Genomic DNA, 21,562 nt, shown 5'->3' with positions numbered 1-21,562 from the left:
GAGATTAAAATTCATTTTCTCCTCCCTCCCACACACCCCCCACCCTCCAATCAGGTCTCAAAGGTTAAAGCAATGATGCTGTCTCTGGGGTGGACAGGCTGATGCAGCATTAAACAAAGCTTTGCAAATGTGCGCATTTCATATCACCCGGTTAACTGTATTGCAAACTACACTCTTGACTGAGTCTCTGTTTACAACTGTAACTGTGCATCCCTACTCACATCCCTGCTACACTACTCTAAGATCTGCCCCTTCTCCCTCAGTGATAGCTGCCAACTCTATCCACTACGCACCCTATCTTCATTCGCCCCTACCTCACCCACAGCCCATCTCCACGGACAGCGGGGGAGGGGGCAGGAACAGAGGGATTAGTACTGCGAATGTGAGGGTGCAGGAAGAAAGAAAACCCGAACAGCGGGGAGCAAAGGGGTTGCAGACAACGGGAGGGGGTAGGAAAAAAGATAACATGAGCACCGGGTGGGGGCGGGAGCAAAGGGAATGCAGACATCGGGAGGGGGTGGAAAAAAGATAACAAGGACATTGGGGAAGGGGGCGGGAGCAAAGGGGATGCGTACAATGGGAGGGGGCGGGAGTAAAGTGAACAAGGACGAAAGTGAGTGGGAGGAAAGTAAAAGACGACAGGAAATTACTAAAGAAGCCGATGCAAAATTAAAAAACAAGCTTTTGACCCCTTTTTGCGGCCGCCATTATTCAATGTGTAAAAAAAAGTTTTAGACGAGGTGCACAGCCCATCCTGCTAGTGGTGGGTGGGAAAGTGAAAGCATGCTTAGCGTGCTTCAAGAACAAAACAAAACTTGTGTACACAAACACACTGCCTGCTGTGACCGTTTGCGGCTGCGGAATGGCAAAAAATAAGTGCTTACCCACTAATTAGAAGCCAATAAAACATCCAATCACGGTGGGCGGGGCCAAAAGCGGACAGGGTGGCAACCAGGAGGGATTAAAATGCTTCCAGTGCAATCAGTACACTGTCTTTTGCATAATTCGTGACGCCAAACGACGAGCACAAATGAAAACTGCAGGCGGAGCAGAAACACGACTTCGGAATCCGTATCGATTCCAAGAAGCCTTCGCATGGTGAGAGTGTAGCGCATGTGCGCTGCTAACTCCAGGCGAGACCTAAAAACTGGTAGATGTTTGTTCCTGTATATCATTAAAAAAAACTTGGCTATTTGAACAAAAGCTGCAATGTGGAGATAGTTTGATCTTGAAAACCACTGTTCTCATGACGTACCCCTCCTTGTTCAATCCTTTTGTCATTTCTATAAAGATGCTTGTTGAGTTTATGTGTGTGTTTGAAATTCAGGTTTTCACAAATCAATAAAAAAGTGTAAAAGGTCAAGTAAAATGTCTGAAGGTTTTGTTGTCCAGAAAAAAAGTCATTGGGGGGATTTAGGGTTTGATGCTGAATTTAAAGATGGCTTCCAATGCAGAAAGCCGTTCCCCTCAAAATGGTTGCCGCATATATGGTGAGAGGCAGCTTCTTGGGGAAAAATCATGACGACGGCAGCAGGTTCAATATGCCATGTCACCATGGTAGAGCTGTTGTGACAGGTGAGCCCAGTTAAAGAAAAGTGTAAAGAATGTGAAAGCATAGACAGAAAATATTGCGTTATACCCCACATTAAAAGGAAATTAAATCTTCAGGTCTTAGCTCATGCGGTCTTAACCCTTTTGCTACCAAGCTCATTTCTAAATGTCACCAGTAAACCTTTTTAATTTTCAGGGTTGAGTGTTCCCTAATGAATGATACTTGGATGAAGGTCTAATTCATTGCACCCACCTTACTTATCCACAAAGTGATTCAGAATGTTCAGATATCGAACGACTAACTTTCTGATATTGGAGGCCCCAGGCTCGGTACTTCAGCCAGTTCTGATGCTTAGATCACCTGTTTGTAGCTAATGACAGAAGCAGCATCCTTCTTTAGGATCCCTAGTATAGTTTTGATGCTTAGTTCCTGCGTCCGTAGCTAGCGACAGAATCAACAACCTGCATTATGCTCCCTCGCTCAGAGGTGGGTGATCATCTGTCACAACCTGTGCAACACAGGCCGGAGGACAGCAAGGTTAATTCCACCTTCTCTCCTTCTAGGTCATACGTCTTGTGCCCACTTCAGGAAAGTAGGAAACACCTTATTCGAAAAAAGTGAAGAAGTAGTGTGGAATTTTATCAAAGCAAGAGGGAGCGAAAGATTCGTTTCCAGCAGGATGGTTGGTTAAAAGCCCTGGACTGGACTTTCTGACAAGATGGCACAGCATCACAGAAACAAAATACAACTCACTGTCAAGAGAGATAGCAGAAGACCATGGCTATCATATAATGGGAAAAGGGTTCTTATAACAGGTAAGCACTATAGAAAAGCTTGAGATGACTTACTGGGTGTGAGGGGAAGCGTCACTGTAACTGGCCCCCAGGCAAAGCCAGAAACATGCCAGAAAACCAAAGACTAGTAACACTCCACTCCACTAAAAAGCTGAATCATAGTCGTCAAATGAAAAGGGGGAATCTGAATAAACAACAGGATCCTAGCCAACTAAGCAAAATCACAAGAAAAAACCGGAGCAAGATCAGAAATCAGTAGCCTAGTCAAAATACCAAGAACAGTTAAAAACTAAAACTGGGGTCAGTACAGGGAAGCTGAAGAAGGGAGACTGAGGGAACCAACAAAGAAGAAAAAAAAAACAAATGTGTAGAAACAGAATCTGGTGTAAACTGTAACGGCAAGGAAGGGAGTCAGTACAGCAGATGCTGCCAGACTCAGTATTCTGCATCCAATAATCCGTTATGGGGTCCTTCCCTCTGTGACCTGTAAGCCAACTACCGGTCCTCTTGTGGCAGGGGCAGCGTGTTTTAGACCCTACCCTGTAAGCTGGTGTCCTTCACGGAGTTTTCTACCACCTACAGCCGGATATGTGTTCTAATTCTCTTGTATGGTGTCTTACCCCGAAACCTGACAGTACCCCACTATGAAAGACCAACCTCCTCTTGGGCCTAGGTTTTTTGGGAGACTTTCTATGATAACCTTATTACTCTTAGGAAATAGATAATATCTGCTGGTTCCCAGAAGTTGTCAGATACATCATATCCTTTCCGCGGCATGAGAAATTGTGTAGTTGTCCTCAATGGTATCTTTAATCTAGTAGTTCCTCTACTTTTTACTAAGATGTTCCATCCACACACTTGCAGAGGGGGGTAGCAACCAAAAGTAGAGGAAGCACTCTTTTTGACTATCGGTATAGGGACTACAGGTTGTATCCTCCAGTAATCTGACAGCCTTAGTTGTAGTGCACATATCCTTATTAATTTGACAATAAAAACAGTCCTATAAATCCTGGTTCAAACATAGGATGGGGCCCTGTAATGGGCAGTTAATTGGGAGATAACCAAACCTTCTCACCTGTATTAAACACTGATCATGCACTGCTTTGTCTCTCTGCAAACCTCATACACTGAGCATGTGCCTTTCTTAGATGGGTTAATGCTGAATCTTGGGTCTTACAAATGTCTTTGAATAGCGAGTTTACAAAAGGAACTGTGGTGGAGGAAAAGTAAGTGGGTAAGGGTGGGGATTGAACCCAGTGAAACAGAAAAACAGGGGGTATCCCAAAGAGATGCGAAGGTGTTATTGTAAGAAAATTCAGCAATAGGAATCCATTGCTTCCACTGTTAAATAACGTTCAGGTGTTTGATCCAGTCTTTTCATCTGTCCGTCTTTCTGAGGATGGTAGCTAGTGGACATGAAATGTACTCTTTCAAGTTCTTTAGGTAGTGTTATTCAAAATCTAGATATGAATGTAAACCTTTGGCTGATGAAATGTGCTGATGAAATGTAAAAGTCCATGTAATCTGACAATTTCTGTGAGGAAAACTGCTGCAAGTGTGGGGGCTGTGGGAACATTTACTAACTGCATAAAATGTCCCCTCTTAATGAGATAGTCAGTTACCACTAACAACTCAGTATTTCCTTCTGAAGGGAAAATGGGTTATAAAGTCCATTGAGATATGTGACCGGGGTTGCTGAGATGTAGGCAAGGGCTACAACAATCCTACTGTTTTTTTCAAGAGGCATTGACGTGTACACAGATGACACATTACTTTACAAAATTTTCAGTCTCTCCCCTCATTTTAGGCCACCAAAATCGATGGATTATCAACTCCTGTATTTTATGGATTCACTGAGCATCCTCCCACACAAGGCCCATGTCCCCATTTTAGGATTAATCTTTATAACTCAGGATCTTGAATGAAAATCTATCCATTGTGCAAGATAAGCTCTTTTTCTAGTTTTCGGTGTGTTGGACTTCAACACACAATCCACTCTGCTATGTGGTGAGGATCTGAAATTATTGTTTTAGGGATTTCACAAAGTTTCTGCATCTTCACTTGCCTTTCTTATTAGCACCAAGATCGTTGGAGGACTGTTGATTAGTTTTTGTCCTTCTTGACGCAACCCAGTATCTACTTTTCCATGCCTGTTTCCTGATATATTGAAAGAGACTACCTAGCATGCCTTGGATTCATGCACTTCACTGATTTGCTACATTGAGGATTCGAAAAAAATGTGCTACATGATGTACCACTCCAGTGTACTGATCCTTTTAGTAATAGAATTGCTCCAATGACACTTGATGAGGCATTGGTCTCAAGATTAAAAGGCAATTCACTATTGGGATGTTTCAAAAAGATGGAAGTAATGAAGACCTCTTTAAGTTTCTTAAAGGTTTGTTCTTGCTTATTTCCCCAATTAAGGGGACGATTCCGATCCGGGTCGGAAAGCACTCCGACCGAACCGGATCTGGAGTGTTTTCCGACCGAGCCGGAGTCCTGCAGTCCAACCGAGCGAGTACTATGCGGCCGTATGCTGACAGACTTGGTTCGGTCGGACTCCCATAGAAGTCAATGGGAGCCGGTCGTACGACGCGTACATGAGCTCCCATTGACTGAATGGGTACGTCGCGGACAAGTGAGAACAGGACCAAGATGAGTGATATATTTTTCCTATTGTGAGGGCATTGAGTTATCTGTAGTCAGTGCATGAAAGAAACTTCCCTCTTGGCTTTGGTGTAAAGAAGAAAGGAGCATGACCTGGAGAGGTGTGGTTACTCTTTCTCTAGCTTTTCTTTCAAATAAGTATAAAGTACTTAATCCATAGAGACAGAATCCTCTGAGCCATGTATATTCCTTTTCTTCCAGAGTGAAAGTCTTTCTGATGTTACCTACTTGCATCAGCGCTTTAGGGGACTTTATGGAGTCCCTGGCATTTTCCACAGTGCTCGGTACAAATATCTTCTCAGTATAGAAGGCTGTTTCAGTACAAAATGAGGACGTACTTCTACCAGTGGACCAAGAACTGAGCAATGTCCTTTGTGATATAAAAATTACTAGTGCTCGGATCAGACAGGCAAGTGAAGCAAACAACTTGACATTCATTTTTACATACCTAAGGCTTCCATTCTGCACTATACTGCAGATTACAGCCTTTTACAGCAATTCAGGCATCCACACATTTTTCAACAATAGAATGTCACTTGTACTGAAGTTTACACTGCCATGTGGTAATCGGCCACCTGTGTTTCTCAGTCACACTGAACAAACCAAATATGCACTGAAAGAAATTGCTATGGTTATTGAAAACTATATGCTAGCAATTGGCGGCAATTCCTTTGGGTCCAACAGTAAACAAGCTCTTCTTTTCAGTCTGTGTATGGAAGGTTAAGAAGTTTTTGTGCATCTTCCACCTTTGCCACCATCATTGGGTCTTGATGCGAGGGATTATGACTCATTTACTGAGGTGAAGGATAAGTTAAAGCTTTTTTTAACAGCAGTCCCGCATACTATTATGGAAAGATGTATCTTTTAATATTGTCATCAGATGGTCAACAAACCGGTGGGCTGTTATGTTGCTGTGTTGCTGAACTCAGTTTTCTAGCTGCTAATTTAGATTTTAGCAAGATTGTGAATTTTTATATGCAAGATCAAGTTACTGTTTGTTGCTTGAAAACAAGCATTGGAAAGCCAATAGGTCTGGTGTTATCTGCCAGCATTTTGGCTTGGTCAGTGTTTTTTTTTGTTTTGTCATGGATTTGCAAAACATTAATGTATTTATTTATTCATTTATTTGTATAGCCCACTAATACCCTAGGGCGTCTAGGCGCTTGGCATCAAAACCTCATGATAACAGTGAAGAAACTTTAAAAAAAACTAGAATTTAAGAAGCTCTAAGGTAAATAACCAAGTCTTGAGACCTTTCCTAAAAGATAACAGATCTGGCGAATTTTTTAGCTTACTAGGTAAACGATTCCATAATCTGGCTGTGATATTTACAAAGCTTTTGCCTCCCCAGTTCGAGAGTCGGGGTATGATACCTCTACAAGCTTGTATGATGAAGACCGAAGATTTCTGGAGGGAACATACCAGCAAAATCAATAAATCAGATAATCTGGGCCGTGGTTATGAAGGGCTTTGAAGGCAATGCATTGAGCCTTGAAATTGATACGTTTTTCCACAGGTAGCCAATGCAAAGCCTTAAGAGCTGGCTTAGCTGAAGAGTATTTAGGAATGCCAAAAAGCAAACGAGCCCCAGAATTTTGAAGAACCTGCAGCTTGATAAGGAGGCCCTTTTGTATACCGACCAGAAGGGCGTTGCAATAGTCCAACCTAGACAAAACAAGCGCCGAAACTGACAGACCCTTGGCAATCTAAAAATAAAAACATATTGATTAAAAGCAAAAATAGGCACACATTTATGTAGTGGTTCCTGACAGTTAAAGAAACTTATTTTCTGTCTGGGTGTGCTCTTTCAGATTCACAGTGAAAATAGCCAACAGCTGAAGTGGCTTGACCCACTGCCCCAATGCACATGCTGTAGTGGGTGTAAGCAAAATGCGAATGACACAATAACAGACCAATGGACGAAGCGGGCTAGTTGAAAGCCCTTTTAAGTAAGTATATTATACATATCATTTTTGTAAAATCAAATGGTCTTAGCTAACTCCAGACCTAACAATATAAGGGCAGTTGCTCAGAAATTGCAATCCATTCTCAGCAGAAACAGTTGTTACTACCAGGAGTGTAGAAAGATGTGTTAACTCCATCAAAATACTCACAGCCCTATGCACAAAGGTAAAGTTACATGTGTAGATATACTCTTGTGTACATTCCCCCTTAGGTGGTCATCTTTTATGTTGTTCACCATTTCCAAGTGTAAACTTACATGTCTCCACCCGTTAAAGCCAGGGAGTTTTTTAAGAGCATAAAGTTACTACTAGTAACTTATTACAATTATGTTGAGCTCTCCGCCACTATGGTAGAGATCGCTGCTGCTGTGTTGGAGAACTCCCTTTGGAAAAGTATAGGGAACATTTTTAAAGTGTATCAATCTTTAAAAAAAATTCAATATAAAATAAATATGTAAAATCATTTAGAATATGTATTCTTAACATAGAACTAATAATAGATATTTATTTAACTTATAAATATTTCTTAAAGAATAATTTTAGAAATCTCACCCACAGTAACATTTTTATTTGTATTTAATAGGTATTACATTTGTTAAATGTCATATGTTAAAAGGTCCTCTCTGCCATCTCACTGTAGGGCAAGGCAGGGTAGGGCAAGGTAGGACATAAATACGTTTCTAGAATTGGCCTTATTTGGCAGAGGGTCAGAGAGTGTATATCCATTCCACACTGAAGTGGGAAGAGATCTCCCACCTTCTATCAGCAGCTAAGTACAATAGTCTCTAACTTTCTAGTGGAAGCATATTAAGCAAGCCTGTAAACTTGGTTACATAACCTTTGGCATCTGTTGGGGCTTGAGAAAATAGCATACGACCTAGATGGTAGGTCTCTATTTTTTTCTAAGCTATGAAATCCTGTTCTCATTCATATCTTTGAATAAGGATTACAAAGGCAGGACATGCACACAAATCCTGCAAGCTTTAGGAATGACTGATCCATCACTGATCCCTCGATTTGGGTCTTCCGTGGTCTCGGAAGCCTGATGAACACAGAACTTTCCTGCTTTTAACATGAGTGGTCTAGTATGCTGGGTGGGAGTTTGGGTGGGTGGTTGGGAGTTGAAAGTTGGTAGTTGCATCCACCGGATGTTGGCTCGATTAATATTCTTGTTTACCAGCAGAAATAAATTTAAAAACGACAGAAAAGTTGTGTTGAATTAAAGTAGTTGTAATTATTTTTGCAAAAGTTTAAAGGTTCATTTAAAGTAATTTAAATGTTATTGTTAAATAAAGTTTAGTATTACATTGTAACATAATACAATAGTTGTTTAATAATTATATATTTTTAACATTAAACAAAATATATGAATTTATTGATTTAGATTTTAAAAGTCAAAATGATGTTATTTATTTAACATTATTTCATGCGGGTTTATGTCTCTAACAAAATTATTTTCTATGGCGTATGTTGCATCAATTGTAACCATGTGTGTTGCTTGACTTACTTACTCTAAGGCTGGGCTGAAGTACTTTTACTACTGTTTTTCATTTTTAGAGCTGTAGTAACTTTATAAGTGTTTGTGAACAGCAGATTTCCTTACTCTTTTATGGGTGGGAGTTTGAAATAGCCTATCCCTCCTTAAATTCCATCCTTACTTTTCCCTAAGCCCCTCCCATTTTGTAGTAGATATTCAACATTTTCCCACCATCACTCTATTCTCTCCCACATTTGATACTAAGTAGCAAATGTATATGTGTGGATATCTTCCCATACAAAAGATACAAAAGGTGGAGTGCAGAGTCTCACTCATAGATTTGTGAATTGCATTTGGTATTACTGTAGTACTACCTTATGTACTACAAAATGCAGTTTGTGAGTTGGGCCCGTAATGTTGATAATGGATCAAGTGTTGAAGATTCTGTAGTTTCAGAGTGCAGAGTTATAGGAGTACATGTGATATAGCTAAGGATAAAACAATTCAACATCCGCAAAACACTGGTTTTAAAAACAAGTGATCTTGATGTTGTTGCAGACATAACATATCTTTTCTTACGTTATGTATGGCTTTAAGATCAGAATGTTTCAGCTGTGGGAAAACAGGTTCTTTTTCTACTGTCTAGTTGAAGATTGGCAGCAGAAGAGTGTTTCTTGTGCAGGAAGAGATTCCTTAAACTAATCGAAAGGTAATTTAGTTCTAGCTGTGGGCTCTCAATAGCCAAAGTGTTGTTGCCCATAATGTCTGATGATAGTGTCAATAACAATGTAGTTGCAGCTGGGATCATAGTCCATTGTAATAGTATGTACATAAATGAAAACCTTATACTCCAACCAATTGTGAGATTGAGGCTGATGCTAAAGTGTTAAGGTAATGATGAATTCAAGTTCCTCTTTCACCATCTTATCGGATTTTTTTTTTTTTACCATTGGAAAGATAAAAAAGGAATTGGTAAACAATGATGTTAGGGGTTAGGCATATGTAGAAGGATTAGATTAGATATTTTGTTACCACTAGTTGTTTCCAGGGAAGGAGCATTCTGGCAAGCGTTTAGGCTGCTGTTAAGCGTCACATGTATTGTTTGGCATTACCAATGTAATCTAAGCATAGCTCTTGATCCCAGTGCGAAAAATCCGGCTTTTTTATATCAGTGATATAGGTAGTCTTGTGTATTGCATGATGGTGGTGGATTGTTAGTGACTATTCTGGGCACGCCGATGAAGGTTTTTACCCACGGAACTTAAGAAGATTAAAGAAATGTTGTTAATATTTAATGTAGAAAATGCCATAGTCATTAGACACAAATTGAGGAATGTTCCAAGAAAGGATCTTTTGAAAATGTTCAAAGAAATTTGTATGGAACATGTCATAGAGCATTGTATGCTGCAAAATGTTTTTTTTAATTGTTCTAATACGCAGAAAATAAGGGAAGCTTGATATTGTTAATGGCTTTTTGTTCTGTCAGTTAACAAATTATTGTAGATTGTCCTTACTTACTCCACCTTTGCATGGTTTTGGAACATGTTAAATTGTTTATCACTCTCAATTTAAAATCTGCATATCACTGTAATGAATTTAAGTATTTGTCCCCTGATAAGGCTTCCACTTTAGGATGCCCTCGTGACTCAGCAATAGAGCAGGGCCGAGTCTCCACAACATATACCTCTATTTGTGGGTATTGAGTAGGGACAGATAAATGCATTTTACTTGCCATCCTAGATGGTGTATAGTCATTTTTGCTGTCAGACTCCCTTCCACAAAATCGATCTGCACTGATCACTGGGGCAAATTTGTTGCCTGGTGTGATGCATGAAATTCTGACCACTTGCAAGCTAGACTTTCTGGTGTCTTTTTGTTTGTGTTTCTGTTGGCCCAGAATGACCTTGCGGTGGGCACAGTGAAAAGGTATTTGTCTGTCCTTTCAGCACTTCTCTGTTTACTTAAACAACCTTCCTTTAAGTCACTAGTTATGATGTGTTTTATAAAACGTTTGACTCACGTTTCCTCTCAAACCATTTGTTGTGCCCCGTAGGATCCAAACATGGTATTGACATTTCTTGAATGCACGCCCTTCAAGCCTATGCACAGCTGTTCTTTAAAGTTAATAACATTAAAAACTATCTTCCTCAACTCTATTATGTCATCATGCTGTATAAGTGAACTACAGGTGCTTTCGGCCCATCTGCCTTACGCCATCTTCTTTCCAGAAAAACTGGTACTGAGGACAAGGGTGGCCAAATGTTTCACATTGGCAATCAGTTATTCTGCCAATTTTTTATTTTTTTTGCAACGACTTAACCCTCAAAGGAAGGGGAGACACTCCATAGTCTTGAACCTAACAGGGCCCTGAGCTTTTACATCGACTGCACAAAAGACCATTGGAGGATGATCAGCTCTTTGTGGGTTTCTCTACGGCAAACAAAGGAAATGTGGTGCAGAAGAGGACTCTGTTGAGATGGATAGTCCTCTATTAAATCTGCTATGCATTGGCCTGGAAGAAAGCCCATTCCAGAAGCACCAAAGCTACTACAATAGCATCAGCATGAGGATGCCTGTTCTGGATGGTGCATACTTTCACAAAACACTACTGCCTTGACAGTCAAGTCTGGCAGGAAGGTCTCTTTACCCTCTTGTTTCTGCAGAACGGTTTAGCCTGAGGCCTTTCCCCAGACCATCCACATGAGATATTGATATGTTATCTATTATGAAGGTGAGGAATCTTTGGTGAGAAATATCCATCAGAAGAACAAGGTACTTACCTTTTTGGTAACATTCTTTCTGGTGGATATCCTATTTATTCATAGGTGGCCTTCTACCATCCTGTTCTGTGGGGTGGCCTGTTTCTCAACTTAGGAATCAGCACGCTGTCTCAGGCAATTTGTTCTACGCTCCGTGTCTGAAGGCACAGAAGGAGAAAGATACAACAAACATGTCAGCATGCAGGGGTGGCGCTTATATTAGGCTCTGCTCTGGCACTTCCAGGGCGGTACAGAATAATCACAGAGCCACATGGTGCCACCTGCCTCACACAAGAGCACTGGTCAAGAATTTGTATAATTCAGTCTGGTGCCTGGGAATCTTCTAAAGATGAGGAATCTGCGGTTAAATAAAGTATCCAACAGAATAAGCATCACCGAAAGGAAAGTAACTTGTTCAACTGAATGAGTTGGAACCTGGTCTTAATTGACACCTGTCAGGCTCTCTTCAGTGTGTCTTCTTATTCCGAATCATCCAACCCACCCTCACCAGTCTCCCATAGTATAAGCAGATGTCCCAGTAGATCTCGGGTGTTGTTGAAGAGTGTTTTATTACTGTGGAAATGGCCCATGCTAAATTTCCAGCGCAAGAGTTAATATATTCATGTCAACACTAAATGCATTGCAAAGCTGTATGAATTTAAAGAACTTACATTTGTGTGGTTCAAAGTTGGCCTGCAAATGTTCAAAAATATATAGTCTTGGTCCAATATAGCATATATTTTGTATAAACCTGCAGGTACCACTATGTGAAACCCTGTAGTTTACTGAGCCCCTTTTTACAATGAGTTTTTTCACAGAATTGTTTCACCTGTGAGTTTTCCACTCCATCATCTTGGTGCCTCAGTGCGACATCCGTAGGACTGGTCTGGTATCCCCCAACATCTTGTAAGGCCTTCTAACTTCATACGAATAATTTGTCTTCTTACTTATCGCCAACCTATCACAAATGAGAAAGACTCGCCAGGTGGGGAATAAAAGGCCAGACATTTACTGAGAACAATGCACCCTCATTGTACAGACTTCTGGGTTGGAAAGAGTATTGACTTTTTCAATTCATCTTGAAACAAGAATATCTATCATATTCCCTAAAGATGGAGAACAGCCTGGGGGTAGATTCGAGGGGGTTTGCCATACAAATGGATATAATTTGCATTACGTGTATTATGTGCCGCCATTCCTTGTACCTTTGGATAGTCCATACCATACAATTTTGTCTTATAAAACATGGCAAGGCTTAAAAGAGAGTACTAAGAACATCAGACTTGACTTCAGATTTATCTAATTTTCCACCATCACCATAATAAAATCTCTAATATGGATAGGACCGCATGATATGGCTCCAACATTAAGGCACGTAGTTTCTCCAAGACCAAAATATGGTGTTTTAGATTAATGTCAATTCATTGTATGGATGGATGGACAGCAGAAAGTATGTTTATAAAGCGAAGGAAAGAAATATGAATTAAAAGAATGATGGGTGGATGAAGAGAAGTATGGCTGGATGGAGAGCAGGAAGGAAGGAAAGATGAAAAGATGGATGGATGGATGGATGACTAACTTTATTGAGAATTAAGGTGTGAAAGGCGCTATTTGGCCCCATTGGTTTTTAATTTCACCAAGGAAGCAACTGAACGAGCACTAGGCAGTGTCATTAAGTATATTGTTCACAAAAAGTGGGTATTTGTATTACTTTTCTGGCTGCTAGTTTGCTTCACTCCAGCCCCCTGCCCCCGCCCTTGCACCTACACCTTCCTCTAAGTTGCCAGGAACTCGATCCCAAGTGTTTGCATTAGACTGAAGGGGCACACAATTGCATTCGGTCTAGCCTCGCTCCTTCGTCTGCTTCTTGGGGGCTCGGGGCTGTGCTGCTGAAATAAGCACGTTTGCTTTTCTCTGGCACCTCACAGCGTCATCAGTAATATGCATGCATGCACCATAAACAAGGAAAGGCTCATGTGGTGGTTTACAATGTACACTTGGGTAATGGAAGCCTTTAGGCGGGCAGATTTTTTGCAATGCAAGATATACAAACACATTGTATCAGTGAGCACCCCCATCTTCCTCTATCCCTCGCATCTTTCTCACTCTCTGATCACCCACCCCAGAAGAGAGCAGATACGAATATGGCAAAAGTCTGTAAGGTGAGTATGCACATGCTCTCAAACCAGCCTGCATTGATTCCTCCATACCTCAACAGGATAGGGGGATGCAGATAGGACATAGATATTTAAGATAAATATGCTAAGGTCACTTGATTCCGCAGACCCTTGATGCAAAGCTTCCCAGACTACACCTCTACACTACAGGAAGACAGAACTATTAGTGGGATGGGTGGTCATAACCCCTAGGCACAGCTGAGAGTGGTGTTCATTGTGGTTGCTGGGAGAACAGTGTATTTTGAGTGCAGGGAGAGTGGTCTGTATTGAGTGCAAGTTGAACAGTGATCATTGTGAGCACAAGGTTTCAGAGTGTCTGCGTGAGTACAGGGTGAATGGTGTGCCTGTGCGAGTGCAGGGTGATGTGTGAGTGCAGGGTGAGTGGTGTGCATGTGCGAGTGCAGATTGAGTGGTATGCCTGTGTGAGTGCAGAGTGAATGGTGTGCCTGTGCAAGTACACAGTGAGTGGTGTGCCTGTACGACTGCAGGGTGAGTGGTATGCCTGTGTGAGTGCAGGGTGAGTGGCATGCATGTGCGAGTGCAGGGTGAGTGGTGTGCATATGTGAGTGCAGGGTGAGTGGTGTGCCTGTGCAAGTACACAGTGAGTGGTGTGCCTGTGCGAGTGCAGGGTGAGTGGTGTGCCTGTGTGAGTGCAGAAGGAGGGGTGTGACTGTTTGAGGACAGAGTGAGTCATAGCAGGTATGCTTGTAGTAGTGTATCACGAACAATGTGTCTGCAGATAGAAGGTGAATGGTGCACCTATGAGTTCATAGTAAGCATTCTGCCTGTATGAGGGCAGGGTGAATATTATGCCTGTGTGAGGGTATGGTGAGCACTGTGCCTGTGCCAGGGCAGGGTGTAGCACATTAAAGACAGGACCATTGGCTTGCTTGTTTTCTTCTATTTTTTCTTTCAAGGATTTTGAAAATCATTTGCTTGGTGCTATGAGTGAGGCAAGAAGAGAGAGGGGGTAGGGAGAGTTTATCAGCCAGGTATTCAGGTTTTCAGCATGATCATACACACATATCATAAAAACACAACACATATTAAAATATTTTAAAAATATATCAGTACAAACATTCATCACTAATATATACAAGTAGTAAAAAGAATTAGCAGCATAACATCAGGCACAGTCTCTAAAATATAACGGGATGAGTCACTTTTTCAAAGATTAAAAATAAAATAAAAGTGGATTTAACATATGTGCAATCAATTATATACTTAATTTTTGTTTAGCTTACGCCACTAAACTTGGGTCAGGGCCCTCACTAGAGTTTCCCGCTACTTCAGTGAAAAGGGATCGTGTGACCGCGTTGGACCTCAACCACCAAGCATATAAGAGATATCTGGATAAAGTAAAGACAAGCCATTTGGTTGTATCGGAGCTAAATACACACAAGGCTTCTGAAGGACGGGAAAAAGACAGCTCCCGGCATGCAGTAACAATCTATTTTTTTCTCAAAGTTGCATATAAAGGGCAGAAAAACAAATAATGATCAAAGGTTTCAACAGCAGAGTTACAGTATGGGCACATAGGAGTAATGGTTGAGTTTGTCCATCTGCCTCTAATAGCGTTTAACGGAACAGTGCCAAATATGAACTGTATATAAAGTGCACATGCCTGCGGTGGTTCTACATCATCCATATACGTTTCAAATCTAAAACAACTTTTAACGTTTAAAAAATGTGTAGTTAAAGTGCCTAGTGACCTAGATTCAGTGCATTGTTTTCACCTGAGGATTCCTAATTTAAAGAGCCACCCCTAACTTTCCCAAACCAAGGCAAAAGGCCTGATTTCTTTTGGAGATAGTAATTCTTCCACAGCATCTTTTACGGATACTTTGGGGTTACTAGTCCAGAGTCTCACCCAGAACAAAAGCACCCTCAGGACAGCGCAGTGGGAGATCGATTTTAACCCAAGGTTGGGGCGTAGTGGCAATAGGGGTGTATGCTTTGGAATATTTAGAAGAGCTCTTAAAAATGTATTTTCAGCAACTTCTAGTTGTTTGATATCCTCAAGACCCAGTAGTTCTGCCCCGTAGAGTGCTGCGCCCAAGCCTTTTTACCCTATGTATTTCCAGCATGGGGGAAATAGGGCGATACGCTGAGCTTTTGGCTCTTTTCATTAATGCACAATCCACATGTTGGAGTGTCAAAACACTTTTCAAAATTTGGGGGGCCCATGCCAAATTATCACTAATTCTACTGTCTTGATAGTCAAAGGCATTGACCTGCTCTAAAGGTTGGCCTTCTAACAGCACTTTCTCCTTGGCAGATTTATAGGGGTTGAAATACATATACTTGGTTTTCATACAATTAATTTCCAGACCCTGGGATTTACAAGCATTCGAAAATTTAGTTAAAACATTCTGGATGCTTATTGGGGTTTTAGATATGAGTAACATATCATCGGCAAACAGGAGTCATGGTATTTGCTTGCCTCCCAATTTCAGTGGGTCACCTCCACAATCGTACAACTCATTTATTAGCACATTCAATAATAAGGTAAACATAGTTGGGGCCAGCACACACCCCTGGCGCACTCCTTTCCCAATTAGAATATTTTCAGACAGCCTCCCATCTTGACTCCATCTGACTCTGACATAATTATCGTGGTGTAACCTGGTTAGAAGATGGAGTAGGGCAGGGGGAAGGCCCATGTCTCTCAGGGTAGTCCAGAGCCTAGTGCGGTCGAGGGAGTCAAAAGCAGTTTTAAGGTCAACAAACACTACACAGAGGTGGCCTTTCTTGAGTTTGACCTCTTTCCAGATGAGCATTAAAAAACAAAACACTTGGTCCAGGCTGCTGGTAGCAACTCTGAACCCCGCCTGCAAGTGCGAAAGAATGCTATTGTCCCCTGCCCAATTTTTTTAACTTCTACAAGGGAAAAACTCACTTCCTCGTTACAAACAAACACATCATTGCAAACCCTAGGTTCCTCCCCTGCATCACCCTCGAACTCACCGTCCTCCTCAGAGTATAGTGCCTGAAAATACTCTTCCCAGATATGCGGCTGTATGTGGAAATCGTTTTCAACAACCTGGTGAATAACCCCCTTAGAGAAAAGATGCCAAAATAACCGGCAATCCTTTAGCCTGGATGCCTCAACTAGGGTACGCCAACTCTCTGATTCCCAATTACGTTTGGCTCCCCTTTGAATGCTGTTATAGGACTTCCTTTTATTATGTATCTTGGGCCTCATCCCCTCCTTTACTGCCTCCATGAGTTCAACTCTTGACTTCCTGCATTCCTTATTGTACCAGGCAGCAATTTTAAGTTTTCGAGGGGGTGACCCTCGCTGGCTTCTAAAATAGGGAGAGATATTATTCGAGAGATCTTGGTAGCTGGATAAAATAGCATCGTCATTTATGGTGGCATTAGACGTCTTCACAAGAAACGGCACCACCTCTTTGTAAACTTCTGGAAGAAGCTTACCATCAGCAACTACATTAGACCACTCGATTCTCCTATTGTTATTAGTTGTTACTACCTGAGCCCTTGTTAGATTTTGTTGAGACTTCTGAAAAGCTTAAGAGTAGGGCGTTGTGGTCTTTATCATTTCGGTTTAGAATGGCCATATCACTTACTTGTGGCCAGAGATCGAGATCGACCAGGATGTAATCTATTCTACTTCTAGTGCTCCCCCTCTTATATATATAAGCTGCACTAGGATCTGAGAGAGTCCTCCTGTTGCATGCCCGCACCCCCTGAGCAAGAGTGAACAATAAAACTTGCTGTGCTACACTGGTAGATCTTTTAAGAGTTGGAATTTGGAGGCTTTTGATACCTTGCGCTTCTTCCTCCTCCCGAACTAATTCCTGCACATAATCCACTGGCTCATACGTATTATTGAAATCTCCGGCAATAATGAGGGGGCATTCATTATTGTCGGTTTCAAGTAAATTAATTAACAGTGTCTGTGGGTTTCTGTGGACTTTTAAACCTATTATAAACGTTACAAAATCCTAACATGGATATCCCCTTTGAGCGAAGCCATGTCAATGGCCAGAATCTCCTGGTAGTCTATATCTAGGCACTTTATTTTACAAGCAAGTGTTGTTTTAGCCTAAATCACCATCTGCCAGATGATGATTGTTTTGCTTCTATGCTAAAAGAGGTGAAGCTTACCCTATAGATCGGTTTGATAGCCCAGGTTTCTTGAAAAAGACACATATGACAGTTGTCCACAAGTGTACCCCACTCAGGGTCATTGAGTTTAGAACGTAGCCCTGCAATGTTCCATGAGAGAATATATAGCTGCTGGTCAATATTTGATCCTCCCTTCTATATCTGTCTTACTTCAGGGCTAACCCTTGTTGAGGGTGTAGGGATTACCCTACTGTCAGATGGGCTAGCTGGAATGTAAATCTATGACTCATTAGGGTGGGAAAGTGTCTGGACCGCCGCTGGAGAGCCGGCCTGAACGGTGCCCTGCAGTATCACGGGCACGTCTTTTCCGGGCTCCAGTCAGTCTAGTTTGTCCTTGACTGATAATGCCTTGTATCTATTGCTAATTTCAATAGAGTTGTACCTTTCTCATCTGGTTGTGTCATGTTGGTCGGGGATTTTGTAAGTATGGTGGGCCGTTAGGTATAAGATGTATATTAGAAAAAACAGTGGCATTATGCTTATCCCCTGGACTGGACCCCTCTGGAAGTATTGCTCCCGCTCCTGATTATAGACCCCGCAAGATCAGGACTTCGAAAGTTTATAACAACACAATCTCCGTCCATGGAATTGCGTAAGGGACCAACCCATCCTACTCTTCTTACCATCAGGATGTCTTTGTAACGTGAGTTATCGTACTCTGCCGAGTGGGATAGCCAGTGACAAACCTATTTTTTTTAGCTGGCCTGTACATTCTTGAAAATTCTCCGGAAGCGAAGGGACATTAGTGAGTATAAAAACATAGGGACAACATTCTGGAGGTAGATCCAGGATAGCCTTGTGTGGTTGATTACCAGAAAGGTCCACAGCGTTTGTCTCACTGAGTAGCGGCCTCAATGGTGTGTTCCCCTTTTGATGATGGTCAGAACGCTGAATATCAGACCTAGGCTTATCAACAGTAGCTCTGCAGTCATTTATATGACTAGTATACTCAGGGACCCTATTTTCAAAATTAACTTCCCCCATGGCATTCCCTGCCACCCCGGGCTGTACTACTGGTATGTGCCGGTTGTTATGGTTCACTAGCCTATTATGAGTACCAACTGGACCGTGAGACCCCCCCCCATGCAAGAACCACCCTGTTGTGCTATATCTTTTCCTCCCCCTTCCGGAACACATGTAACAGATTTTATAAAAAAATCCACATTTTGCTCTAGTTTGTCAAGTCTAGACAGAATTGGTTTGATGTTCTTAGATAGAAGTTCCTCCAACCGATTTAGAAAAATGTCTGCGACATGTAATGAGCACGGAGAGGTGACTATTTCTGGTTCTTGCACAATAACTGGAGCTGGAGGGGCTGATAGTCCCTTGCGATAGGTCCTGCGATTTTTTCTTGGACCTTGTCTTAGCCTCAACTAAGAGTTCCATGTGTTTTGACTTCTTCTTTTTTGCGGGGGGATCAGGTATCATGGAAACTGAGTGGGGGGGGGGGGTGAGATCGCAGGGGGTGGCAAAGACTCGGTTTGAGATATAACTTGAATCTGCAGGCTTTCCGGGACTCCATGTTTGTTAGACTCATGAACCCCACTAATCAAGGGGTCTTGATTCAGAGTGGCTAGGGAGCTCCCCCCAAGGATAACCGACGTTCAACTGCCAGAATTTCTTTATCGATAGCAGAGGCAGCCTTTGTTAGAAAGCAGTCGAGTGTAGAGTTTTGTAGAGTCTTGGGGGTCCCTTATCACCTGTTGCTTCCCTTTGACCATTTATAGTCACAAGTTTGCCTTAAAGTTTTATAACAAACAAACGTCACCACCACAAGGAATGCTGGGGAGCGCATAGAAGAAAAACAACCTCAATTAAGTATGATAGGGACAACACACATCCCCTGGAGCTCCCACAGGTACCTAGACAGAAGAGGCAGAACCAAGAGACAGGGCCCATCCCAGCCTCGTCCAGGCTCTGACAGGCACAGACGGCCCAGGCACGCCTGCGTGCGTCCTGCGCTGCTGGAGCCCGGGTAACCTTTTATGCACCTCCGGCACGTTGCTGACGGTGCTGGCGCCTCCCGGCGCAAGGGATGATGGGGGACATAGTCCCTAGCTGCCCCGGTGCAAGTGTCCGTTCGTTGCGAGCTCAGTTGTGTATTGCTCTGTAAATGAAATGAAGCAACGTAGTAATCACCTCGCACCTACTGAAGAGACCGCAGACAATACAGACTCATCCTTAACCACCTAAAGCGGACCCAAATCACTCCCCACCTCAAAAAGCTCCACTGGCTCCCTCTTCAGAAAAGATGTCAATTCAAGATGCTGATCCACACCGACACAGCCCTACACAACCAAGGACCAGAATACATCAACCACCGCCTAAACTTCATACCACCCGCATCTGCCAACGCAACAGTGGGGGGTGCTCCTTCTCCTACCTCGCTTAAAAGTCCTAAAACAACCTCCCTTTTCACCTCTGGACCTCATCCTCTCTGCTGCTGATCAGGAAAGGAGTGAGGACCTGGCTGTTCAACTGAACCCTGCCCAAGAGCAGGGTTCTCAGCACCTGGATACCCTCACGGGTGATTAGCCACACTCTATAAGTCCTGTTTGATTGATTGATTGATTGATTGATTGATTGATAGGGATGTGAGTTTGATGCCGGTGTGGAGGGGGACCGAATGTAGATTTCTGGGAGTAATGGTAATGCGATCCAATTTACTTTCTGCAGTGATGAGGGTGGGCTGCAGCTTGGATGGCTTCTGTAAGTGTAACAAGTGTTATGTATCTGAGGACAGTGAGCTGAACTGTGACTTCATGAATGTGAAAGAGAACAAGGCATGTAGTGTTGCTTCCAAAAAAGGTAAATATAGATATTTTTATACCTAACTCCACATGTACCTTGATGATGTATATATATCTTCAAGGTATGTAGATGTGGAGTTAGGAATAATAGATATATACTTCCCCTACAAGCACTTACCTTTCGATAGTTTGTTCTTCAATATTTTGTTCAGGGTATTCCTGTATGACAATATTTCTATGTTCAATATTCAGTATTGCAATCATTCAACTTGTTTCATTTTCATTTGCCGGGTGTATGGGCACAGTCTCTAACTACATATTTCTCTTTCAGTGTAATTCGTCATAAAGATGTGCGTGCCTGCCACTATGGTGTGATCGATAAATTCCGCCTCCAGGTTTCTGAACAAAGTCAAAGGAAGGCTTTGGGACGTAAAGAGGTAATTGCAACACTTCTCCCGTCCACAAAGGAGCAACAGCAAAAGGATGAAGAAGATAAAAGATTAAAAGAACATTTAGCTGAAAGCGTATTTTTTGAACAGGCTTCATGTCAATCAGGTATTTAATTTTAACAATATTGCAAACTTTTGTGAATACTTTTTTGGAATAATACATATTTTTATGGCATTGTTAAGATTCTGCCTTTATGCTGATCTGCTCTCACAGTGATCCGACTGTCTCCCCTAGCTTCGTTCTCTGCATTTCAACTTGTCAGTTAGTGCTTTGCTTAGTACGGCCAGCATGACACTGATAATTTGGGCATGAGATGGCATGATGCTTTAGTTCAAGCATGCTCAATACCTACTCACAAACCGTGCTTTACAAAACAGTGGGTCATGCACCACCCTTTAAAATGGGTTATCATATCATCAGCTTATCATTATTCAGCTCTATGGAGTCAGAAGCTGCCATCAGGGGCTCTAGAGATTTGGAGTTGTTATCCCAAACTAATGACCTAAGAACAATAGGATGGGATTGGGTGGAGAAAAACCTCTGGGCCCTAGAAGCTGTTGAGTATAAAGTAGCTGAGGAGGTGGCTGTGCTGACTAGAATTTCAAACGAAGATAGTCTAGAGAAGCTGAATATTCTGCAAGAGGTACTTTACACGCAGATTAGGGAAACCTAGGGCAAAGTGAAAAAGGGGGGGAATAGCAAGCAAAAATAGGGTGGAAAAGCAGCCCCAAGCTGTACAGTGGTACAGTCAGGAATGCAGGTAGGCCAAGGGCAAGCTCCTACAGGCAGTAAAATCGAAGTCTCGCCCTGAATTGGT

The 21,562-nt window shown here is 42.1% G+C and overlaps 1 protein-coding gene across 3 annotated transcripts in view; it reads left to right on the top strand.

The window, feature by feature from the left end:
• MOSPD1 (motile sperm domain containing 1) overlaps nt 1-21,562 on the top strand; it is a 216,160-nt gene that overhangs the window by 142,382 nt on the left and 52,216 nt on the right. For all 3 annotated transcript variants that reach the window (XM_085607919.1, XM_085607920.1, XM_085607921.1), the window contains exon 4: nt 20,627-20,850. In XM_085607919.1, the coding sequence (XP_085464045.1) occupies nt 20,627-20,850 (224 nt within the window). The remainder of the gene's footprint in view (nt 1-20,626; nt 20,851-21,562) is intronic.

This window comes from Triturus cristatus, chromosome 5_2 (genome assembly GCF_964204655.1).
Source record: "Triturus cristatus chromosome 5_2, aTriCri1.1, whole genome shotgun sequence".
Lineage (NCBI taxonomy): Eukaryota > Metazoa > Chordata > Amphibia > Caudata > Salamandridae > Triturus > Triturus cristatus.
The sequence above is the reverse complement of the archived record's forward strand: the minus strand, read 5'-3'. Positions and strand labels throughout refer to the sequence as shown.